The 11,227-nt window shown below is 37.9% G+C and overlaps 1 protein-coding gene across 1 annotated transcript; it reads left to right on the top strand.

Moving 5' to 3' along the window:
• The first annotated feature begins 724 nt into the window (after positions 1-724).
• Positions 725-10,981, top strand: LOC131789474 (dnaJ homolog subfamily C member 7). Its single transcript, XM_059106593.2, has 16 exons — positions 725-890; positions 974-1,068; positions 2,197-2,321; positions 3,444-3,557; positions 4,360-4,434; positions 4,634-4,752; positions 5,117-5,186; positions 5,512-5,595; positions 5,971-6,135; positions 6,870-6,961; positions 7,542-7,615; positions 7,862-8,008; positions 8,621-8,679; positions 9,101-9,191; positions 9,505-9,585; positions 10,026-10,981. The coding sequence occupies exons 1-16, from the start codon at positions 775-777 to the stop codon at positions 10,064-10,066; spliced, it is 1,548 nt and encodes a 515-aa protein (XP_058962576.1). The 5' UTR covers positions 725-774; the 3' UTR covers positions 10,067-10,981.
• The last annotated feature ends 246 nt before the right edge of the window (positions 10,982-11,227 follow it).

The following is an 11,227-nucleotide window of genomic DNA, read 5'->3' as shown; positions in this document are numbered from 1 at the left end:
AATACTCAGGGGAATAGGATTGAGGAGAACTGGTAACGAGAGACATAGTTTAAATGAAAAAAAAAATTGTAATGTCTGACAAAATTTTCAAAATCAGATAGGTCGATGAATTAACATATGAAAATGATAAAAATCTGCAAACATAAGCAAACATGGTCAAATTGAAATTAAAGTGCCATATTTCTCTTTCAAAAAGAAAAGGAATTTATTGAATGGTTAATATACCGGAGATCCGCGGAAAGCCTTTTGGTCGATCCACATATGCATTTTTCTTTAGTTTCGCTCAAAGAATGGTGCCCTTTTTACACTGATCATGACTTGCCCTCAGGAGAATGAAAAAATTTCAAGTCTGAACCATCTGAGAATAAAGCAAGCCTTTTAACTGACCAGAAAAAAATTTATGCGGCACAAATTCATTTCATTCTCCTCCCTCGTCCCCACATGTAAACTTCCCTAATGGTTAAATGTGCGATATATACAGAATTTCTCTTAGTCATAACTAGCTGCATGCTCAAAGGTTTTAAACGTGACATTTCAGAAACTGCAATGGATTTTCAACTCATGTTACGTCATCGATATGTCATCTTTCTAATTACAATTTTTTACGCCAAGGTTTTCGTTAGGATATTTATTTTTGTATCATTACTTATGGTAGGAGACATTAATACAATCCTGACATAAAAATAGAGCACTGTTCGATTCATCTAGCACATTACTTTACCAGAACATTCAGTTTTATAGCTTTTATTGCACGCGAAGAAACTGGCACTAGCTATGTCGCAAGAAAATATGGCGGACGTAGAAATGAATACAAGCGATGGTGAAACTTCGCCAGAAAAACAGGAAACAGATGAGCAGATGGACGTAACTGAAGAGCCTGAACTAGACAAGTAAGATCGTAGCTGGATAGAAGGAGCTTTAAAACACAATTTTACCGATACGCTTTTTTGTTTGATGTGTATTTCTCTTGCAGTTTTGCGAAGGCTGATGCTAAAAAGCAAGAAGGAAACAGAGAATATATCCAGAAAAACTATGAAGCGGCCGTTAAATTGTACACAGAAGCAATAGGTATATTACATATTGCTATTGTTTAGTTTCTGTACCAGCAAATACCAAGGGAACTGTTATAACTTTGGTTTATTTGATACAGAACTCTTGCGATCTTTGGCCATGTGATTCTTTCAGAGAAACTAAAAGTTCTTCTTGCTTGTGGGAGGAAAGTATCATTTCACACAAAATTCTTACTCGGATAGAGTTTTGTTTCAATCCCTGTTTTGTTGATTGCAATAGAGTTAACATACCACGACGTTTAATTGTTGTTAATTCGAACCTTTACAATTTGCCGGCTCTTTGAGCAGGAAGTGGCCGAAACTTTAGTCTGGCTTCTTTTTAAATATCTTTGTCATTTTATTTCGTTTTATTAGTATTTTATTACATTCATCACAGTAGTTCGAAGGCTCTACCTTAAGCTTTTTTACGAAATTCTCTGTTAAGTGATGTATTTCTTCCTCAAAAACATCTTTAAAATTGCAACACGGCCCGTTAAGCAAGGTTGTTTAAGGGTTACATAAAAATTGTATAAGTAATTTGGTTTAATCAACTAAGTTGATAGTGTAAATTGGCAACTGTTAAGAGTTTCTAAAGCTGATTTTTTGAGTGTTAGCCCTTTGTCATTCACTTTGATGTAGGACTAATACTTGAAATGTCTGCCCAAGAAACACTTTACAATGACCAATTTAAACCATCAACTCAGTTGATAAAACCAAATTACCTTGTTAACTTCTACTTATGCAGCACCACGATTTCTTTGGAAACCTATACTCTTTATTTTTGTACAAGTATTGTACTAAGTGATGTATTACATGATAGATGATTTTGAAAATAGGGTAAGAGAGATGGTAACTTTTGAGCTTGGTAAAAAAATAGAGAAAGATGCTTTTTGGGAGTCCTCATGAGGAATCAAACCTTGGATCTTCAGATTTCACACTTCGATGCTCTACCATTGAGCTACAGAGACTTTTTAGTGAGCAAGGTCCATGATGTACCTATAGAGCAACCAAGTTGTTGTACTAAAGAAATTTAGAAATGACGCTCTAGATGTACAGCAGATAAGCAGTTACACTGTATTCCACTGAGTTTGTTATTACTACCAATTATTCTAGGTTGTTATAAAATTCTCATTTTCATTTATTTTAGAGCTAGCTCCCACAGTAGTTACATATTATGGGAATCGTTCAGCAGCATACATGATGATCGGGAATTATGACAAGGCTTTAGAAGATGCTCAGACTGCCATCAAAACTGATGAGAATTTTATGAAGGTTGGTCAAGATCCTCAAAATATCTTTTTGATATCCTAATAATCAGCTGTTTGTTTTAACAATTTATATCCTGGCAAGTCTTAACACTCCACCCAAAAGTAACTCTTCAACAAAGTTTAAATATCATGCCATCAACTTGGGGAATTGAACTGTCACTTGGTAGGATCACATGACAATGCCATGCAGATGTTTCTCTGATGTATATTTTTTAATAAAAAACTAGCAATGACAATGAACAATGTTTTGACCTCTCCAAGGTCATTATAAACTTGAAAATGACCTTGCAGAGGTTGAAACATTAATCCTGTTTGTTGTTAATTTTTATGAATGTTGCTTTAGATTGAGATACAACATAAATATTTGGGATTTTGATTATGCCAGGTTATTAGTTTTTTTCTTCCCTTACTGAGGGGGAAAGTTTTGGAAAGATCTTTTCTGGTAGATGACAGAAATTGCAATACTGCATTTTCATTTTCATAACATACTTTTTAATTCAGCCAAGTATTTAGAAGAATTACAGCATTTCCATTTTAATTAATCAAAGAGAAATCTGTGTATTGTTTCTGGTTTTTGGCATATGCACAATGACTAGACAAAATGGGTGCAAAATCTAATGGGAAACTTAACCCTTTAACTCCCAAGATCTGATTATTAATTCTCCCTTGTAGCTGCTACACATTTCCTTGTAAATTAGTTATGAGAACTTGGTGCTAGATCAAGATAGCAGGTTCTACCCGATAAGTTTGAATATTCTCATTACCTGTTTGCTGAAGAATGTATGGATATTGTAGGGAGAAGTTTTATGTTAATCACTACTGGGAGGTAAAGGGTTAAATTGTAGAATTTGATTTATGGGTGAAAGAACATGTACTTGTTAAGTTTACAATTCAGTTTACTTACAAGCTAGATATAAAGCTGGTCTGAACTTTTTAATTCTTGGCTTAAGGCTGGTTAAAAAGAATATTGATAGGGGAAATTTTGTACTGGATGTCAAAAATGTTTCCCTATTTGAAACAACAAATTTTTGTATTCATATACTAAAGAAATTATATTAGTCAGTTAGGAGAATTACCATAAGTTTCAGATTCTGTGAGGGACTTTGTAAATTTTCTTGTTTCAAAGGGTTATTTCAGGGCTGCTAAATGTCACCTTGTCATGGGATCCATTGGGAATGCAAGAAACTATTTGCAGAAGGTTCTTGAGAAGGATCCTAAAAACAAAGATGCTCAAGATGATGTAAGTTAATTTTTTGTAGAATGTACTGTAAGGTGTTATGATCATGAACCCTGTGGAATTTGACAGAAAAGACTATACCGTAGGCTTAAGGTGTACAAATGATAGTCTCCATTCCATTTGGTACTAAAATATGCTTGGTTATTTGTTCACGGACATAATCTGCTCTAAGAAGCGGACAGTTTTCCCAAGAGCAAAGCTTGAAGCGATCTGTGAGCTTAGTGGTTAGGTATCAGATGTCCAAGATTTTGGTACTCCTACCCATTACATCAAATTAACTTGTAAGATATCACAAGGAAGATTTTAAGCCTTAATTTAACCCTTTAATTCCCAACATCTCATTAGTAATTCTCCTTTCTTTCTGCCAAATGATTCTCATTATGTTAGTTTTGGAGAATTGGTATCAGATCAATTAGTAAGTACCATAACTGATATTTATCTTTATTCTCATCACTTGCCTGCATTATATTGTATAGATATAGTAAGGAGAAATTCTGTCCTGGTCACTCACAGGAGTTAAAGGCTTAACCCTATAAATCCCATGAGTGACAAAGACAAAATTTCTCCTTACAATATCAATACAATATTAACCAGATAAGTGATGAGAAAAAAGACAAATATTAATTAGGGGATTATTAGTTGATCCAATACCAAATTCTCCAAACTAAAATCATGAAAATTGTATGGCAGACAGTAAGGAGAATTGCTAATGAGATCTTGGGAGTTAAAGGGTTGAGTAAAACGCAGTCAGTGAGACATATTCTTGAGTTTTATTTTTCCACTGAAATTTTTATTTAATATCCAGCTGCGCACAGCAACAAGGGCTCAAGATTATGAGTCATCTGCATTTAAAGCTCACGATGAGGAGGATTACAGAAAGGTATGACTCTGTCATGTCAGTGTGCGAGCCCTTGGTTATTTTACCATATGTTAATAATTTCTGGGAATTAAAGGTTTTCATACCTTGAATTCATCTTTAAGACATGTTGATCTCACTCGAGCATTTAGAGCATTGAGATGTTATTATCAGTATATCATTCAGGGTTGGTCTTATATTGTGATGTTTTCATACACAACAGGTTATCTATTACTTGAATCATATCCTCGAAAGTTGTCCTGCTTGTGCACTTTACAAAGTAATGAGAGCAGAAGCTTATTGCCTGATGGGGAAATACAGTGATGCATTAAGAGATGTGCAGTAAGTACAACTCTAAGTGTGCAACTGATGGTAAATTTATAAGTGACAGATTTTTATTGTGTACATGATCAAGCCTTTAACTTATTTCCATTTTTTTATAAATTGATTCCACGTTTCCTTGGGTCTGTTCAGTACCAGATCACAGATGACGTCAAAATGTGGTCACAACAAAAAAAGTGCGCATCAGGTGCAGCCAAGTGTGTCAGTGATGTTCCCACCACATTTCTATGTTGCCATTATCTTTTACCAAAGAAGCAAAAATTGTCTATGATAATGCCATCTATGTGTCTGTCCTCCAATAGAAAATAACCGGTCAAAATGCACTTGTCATTCAGCTTATTATATAAATTTAATTCATCCCCAGGAATATCTTAATAGATGACTCATTAAATTCTGATGCACTTTATGTAAAAGGGCTCTGTTTATACTATCAGGTAAGGCATTCTCTTTACTCCTTCAACTCTTATGATTTAAATATAGATTCTCTGCCCTCTGTGCTATACATTTCTTATAGATTAAACACTGAGAATTGGGTTTTAAATCAAACAGCTTTCCCTAAGGTGTATTAACTTTTTCTTTCTTCTCATCACTATTCCACTTGATTATGTATTTATATTGTAATGAGAAATTCCTTTTTGGTCACTCTTTTTTCTTTGGAAATGTAAAGGAACCTCTGAAATGGAATTTGGATAGGGGGGAAGTAAGAAAAGAGACGAAATGGTTGTCAGTTGTATTTATCTCTTTTGCTTTTGATTTCAGGACTATGTTGACAAAGCGTTCCAACATTTTAGTCAAGTTTTAAGGAGAGATCCAGACCATAAGAAAGCAAGACTGGCATTAAAGGTTCAATAATGTTTATTTTACCTTGTATAGAGCAGTTTTCAATTGACAGTCGAACAAACACCAAAGTAACTGTGACAGCCATTCAGAACAAAGGAAGAGGCAATGAGAGCTCAAAGTAAAAACAAGCGCTTCACCAAAAAGCGGGAAAACGCGGGTGACCAAGTCGTGATTGGTGTTAGTTTTGCTTGTGATTGGCTCAGAAAGTGGCACGAGTTTTCTGGACCAATCAAAGAGCGAAGTAAAGCGAAACCCATGCAATTCCGGATTACTTTTGACACTTTCAAAATTTTCTCTTACGAGGTCTAATAAGCCTATCCCACTTGCCCAGTCTCATTTCTTTTTAAGGAATAAACAGTCTGTTATTCTGTTCTGTAGAAAGCGAAACATTTACAATCCAAGAAGGATGAGGGAAACGAGGCTTTCACCCGTGGGAAATATCAACTGGCTTATGACACGTACACTGAAGCATTGACAATTGACCCGCGCAATAAATCAACAAATGCTAAGCTGTGTTACAACAGAGCGCTGGTCTGCTCCAAGGTGAGTCTTCTCTGAATGAGAGTCCGCATGCTCGGGTCCATGCCGGGCTGACCGGTGGTCAAATCTCATAGGGCATGCGTAAATGGATCAATTTTGGCAGGCTGCGCGCCAATTTCCCACGCAAAATGATGTAGGAAAACCTAATATACAACCGCCGTCACGTAATTATGGGACAAATTTTAAACTCTCATAGAAATCTGTAACAGAAAACAAGGACATTAAATTTCAGTTCCTGATTATTCAACAGTGATATCTTTTAGAAGTTGTTGTTATGATATTTAATAAACAGTTCATCTGTAGTCGCAATATATACTCACTATCACTTGAAGATCGCGACGTATCGACTGCAATACTGCTAGTCTTAGGCTGGGAGGATATCACTTGACAAGGAAAAGCAGCCTACAATACGAGATGGAGAAATTACTGCATTACACGTGTGCAATGTGCGTGGACAGTGCGTGGTCACTGCGTGGAGAGGGGGTAGTGCGCGTAAACTGCATGCACATTCCACGCGAGTAATACTGCAATCCTTCCAGCTTTGAAACCCTTAACGGTGGCCAATTTACGTTATCAACTCAGTTGATAATTAATACCAAATTACCACTGTATTCAGTTAGTCTCTGTCACGCATCATCACCAGTGATGATATGTAAAACTGCGAAGAATAGCATCGCTAATTGCAATTGGTCAAAGTTCCCTGCCAATAACAATCAAACTATTTGCTTATTATACAGTTAAACCAAACAGAGAAGGCTATTGAGGACTGCAGTCAAGCTGTAGAACTGGATTCGACTTACCTAAAGGCTTACATCAAGAGAGCAAGATGGTTAGTTTTCCTTATTTGCCCTTATTCTCGTAGAGACGAGCGTGGCTGCGCGCTTCTTGGTGCCTCTACGCTTGCGCGTAACAACGCCCTCGCGTGGGCTGATTCAAATTATTGTTGCCATTTATTTGTGCACTTGTCACGGGAGATAATTTCCTACAACATTTTTATCTCTTTTATCAAGAAGTGATTCTGCAATAGCTCAAACTCGACGAAAAGAATGCACCCGGGGTTTCTCTCGGATCTTTCAAACTCCAAACATCAGTTACGGCTGTTGATCTCGAGGGGAGCAACCATTATTTGTCGCCTCGGGGTCGAAAGATTTGTGGGGGGGTCCCATGGTTTTCAGGGGAGAAGGGAAAGGGGGGGTCAGGGGGGGGGGCTATAGAAAATAGACTGTCATTGAGAGGAGAACATTAGTATGCTACTAAACATATTAATGTATCGGGTAAATTTATCGTGACGCAACCAAAATCTACCGACCCCCCCCCCCCCGACGATTAATGACCAGTCCCTTTTGTTAACTAGATTTATCTGTTCCCTGCTCGTTGGTAATTAAGATAACTTGAAATTATTTTTTCAGCTACATGGAAACAGAAAAATTCGAAGAGGCCGTACGAGATTTCGAGAAAGTGTGTAAAATGGACAGATCTCGAGGTGATAATCTAATTGTGGGAAATAGTAGTAAATGCTTTTGGAAAGTGCTCAATACACACGAGTGTAGAGCGAAATACAGTTCAAAATGACTGAAATGAAACACGCATGATTCCCTGTTACTCTGAGTTTCGTGCTTACGCACTCGTCAGACAGATTTAATGAAAAACTAAACTAAACTTGTTCAATTGCGTGCGTGCGTTACTTAACACGTTGACCTGTAGGCTGAGTGTGTCTTTTTTCTTTCAGAGTATCGACGTCTGCTGGAGGAAGCAAAAATGGCTTTGAAAAAGAGCAAAAGAAAAGATTACTACAAAATTTTAGGGATTGCTAAGGGTGCTACTGAAGACGAAATAAAGAAAGCTTACAAAAAAGAAGCGCTGAAACATCACCCAGGTCAGACGTGGCAAACAGGGGTAGAAGCACCATTTCTCCAAATGGAAAGCCAATTTTACAAACTCAAAAACCGTTTGCTTTAGTCTAGTAGGGCTGCAACATTTCCTTACTCAAAGTGTCCTGAAAATGGTTTCCCGCAAACAGACCCTTATTATGGGGAGGTAGGACGCGCGTTCCTCCGCGCGCGGGGAAGATGTGAGACGAGTCGAGGAGAGCTTTACCGGGGTTTGGCACTAATGAGAAATGCTAAACCCCTTGCAGACCTTTCGCAGGCTCGCGTTGCTCGAGACCTCGTACTTTGCCGCGCACGGGCGAACAAACGTTCTTGCCCAAGCGCTAATACTAAAGGCTTGCTCGCTGGTAATGAAAATGCGAAGAAGTTTACAGTGAACATAACTTTTCTTTACTTGTTCATTCGTTCGCTCTCTCATTCATTCGTTCATTCAGTTATGTACTTACGTTTGTATTCATCCTATATTTCATTGTTGATTAAATGATTGAATAAGTTATCTAATTATGTAGTAGTTTTAGAAAGCAGCTGACCGTTCTTCTTACTGTACGTATTGTTAGTGCAGTTTACATCCTTACCAATCTAGTTTTTTTCCTCTACAGATCGTCATTCTGGGGCAACAGAAGAAGTCAAGAAAAGTGAGGAGCTGTTGTTCAAAGAGGTTTGTTAAACTCGTCCTACCCATATTCGAATGCGTATTCATCTTTTCCATCTTCCCACCGTATCTTACTTGGTATTTTCTGCATCTGTTGATATGACCGTGTGATTGCCAACTGTTAAACGCTCTTTAATAGTGTTAGCTCATGCTGGGCTTTAAAAAAAGGGTGCGTGAAAAAGAGCAAGGAATAGCGACTGTTTCCTTTGCAACTGCAGCTTCTGCTTCTCACTCACCCGCCCTTACGTTCGTCTTCTCTGAATGAGAAAACGAATGCCCTTCGCTCAAACCTAAGGCATGCGTAGATGGATCAACTTTGGACAGCTGTGCGTCGAATTCCCGCGCAACAGGACATAGGAAGACACAAGAAACAATCGCTGTCACTTAAATTGCAACACTCTCGTCACACTCTGGGTGTTTATTTTAGGTAAATGAAGCTTACAGTGTGCTATCAGACCCCAAGAAAAAGGCAAGATATGACTCGGGTCAAGATCTCGAAGACGGCATGATGATGTCAGGTAGGTTGGCAGCCTGTGATCTGGGATCCAGTGCATTTAAAGTAGTGTCCGTAGACTCAAACAAGACTTCTTTTCACTCCCCAAATGTTATTTGTCTATTTATAATTTTTTTTAATTGGGGAAGGGAATAATGGTTTCATTGTGTGCCAACTTTCCAGACAATTATCTGGGAAAATAATTTTCAATTATGATGTTTACGCTTTGTTTCATGGAACCCCTCCCCCCTCCCCCCTCCCCCCTCCCCCTCTCCCCCGCGCCACGTCATTGGTCATGCTCAAAGTGTTTACATACCTTTTTTCAATTGTTTGAACAGATATCGACCCCAGAGATATATTTCAAGCATTTTTCGGAGGGCATGGAGGATTCAGTGGGTTTAACTTTGGAGGACCTGGAGGTATGATGTTCAGCATTGTTTTTTGTTTTGTTTTTGTTGTTGTTGTTGTTTTTTGTTTTTTATGTTTTTTAACGGACCAACTTGGATGGATGGTCAACGTTTGTCTATAACACGAGCCGGATAAGAATAATTACTTGCGTGCTTCGCGCACTTCGCTTACGTGAAAACGCAAGGTTGTAAAAATGATCATGCCAATGTTACCAGTAATGGTGTTAATGGTTATGACAGGAGTGGTGTTAATGATACGAAATAACGCCTGATTTGTAGATTATCCAGTGTGGAATATGACTTAAAATGTCGCGCTTCTTTGTCGCGTGACTGCTTACATACATCGCCTATCAATGTGGCTTAAAATGTCACGCTTCTTTGTCGCGTGACGACTTACATGCATTGCGTGACTCCTTTCCTTGTCTTCATGATTTTCTCTTTTAATCTTTCAGGTGGTGGCTTCCCCGGTGGTTTCCAGTTTACATTTGGTTAACTTCTTCTTTTGCCATCTTCCATTATCCACAAATATATCACAAAAATATAATGCTGACAAGACCACTAGATCGAGGCATCTTTTTCGCAATAATAACATTATTTCTTGCACAAGGAGTGTCAGTTCAAACTCCAGTGACACGCAATTTTGCGTTCAGGTTGACAATGGCGGATAATTTGTTGGAAGGAGAGAGAGGATCAAGATAGGGAATGACGTAATTCAAATCGCGTGTTAATCAACAGAGAAGCTAATTCATTCGTCTGGTTTACTATCAGGAGGAACTTCCCCTCCCTTCCCCTCCCTTCCCCTCCCTTCCCCTCCCTTCTCCGTGTTTCTCCCTTTTTCGCGCCCCCCCTCCCCCGCCTCCCCACTCCCTAACATGGTATATTGAGTGTTAATTTAATCTGAAACGCATTCTATAGCATCTTTTGTAGTAGAACAAATCGACAAACGTAGATGTGAAATGATCTCCATGATCTTTATAAATTTATCTAAGTAGTTTTATAATTTTTATTTTGTCATTTTTATTTTTATTTTATCTCTAAAACTTAACCCTTTTTCACCTAAGAGTTAAATTTCAATTCTCCACACTGTTTGCCGTACATGTCTTGGAATTTTAGCGCTAAGAATTTGATGTTAAATCAGACGTTCTCCCCCAGCATATAGTTTTTTCAGTCTTTTAAAAGCCGTTCAACCGGAAAATCTATTGACAGGATCAGGTGAGAATTGTTGTGATCTCCTAGGAGTGAAAGGGTTGATCAGTTTTCGTTCTAAACTGGTTACTGAGTGTTTCCTATAGTTTCAAACTTTGTGTTTACAGTTACATAGCAGTTCTACGAAGGCGTGGTTTTGCGGATGGCTTAAAGAAGTATTTTGTTATAGATAGATGCTGGTAAATAAAATCTGAAGTCATTATTCTGTTTCCTTGTCTTTCTCGTGGTTATCATAAGACCTCAACGCTCTGCTCACACGAGTCTGAAGAAATTCGGAAGATTTGAAACTGCAACTCCCGTTTCATCGATTGCCGTAAATCAGAATGTGAATAAACCGGTATCTCAGAGGTCATGGGTTCAAATCCCGTACGAGTCTGAATTTTTTTTTTTTTTTTCAGGTCCTATTTTCAACTACTAGTTCAGTAGTGTTCTTAGCTGCGATGATCTC

The sequence above is a fragment of the Pocillopora verrucosa genome, chromosome 13, assembly GCF_036669915.1.
Source record: "Pocillopora verrucosa isolate sample1 chromosome 13, ASM3666991v2, whole genome shotgun sequence".
NCBI lineage: Eukaryota > Metazoa > Cnidaria > Anthozoa > Scleractinia > Pocilloporidae > Pocillopora > Pocillopora verrucosa.
The sequence above is the reverse complement of the archived record's forward strand: the minus strand, read 5'-3'. Positions and strand labels throughout refer to the sequence as shown.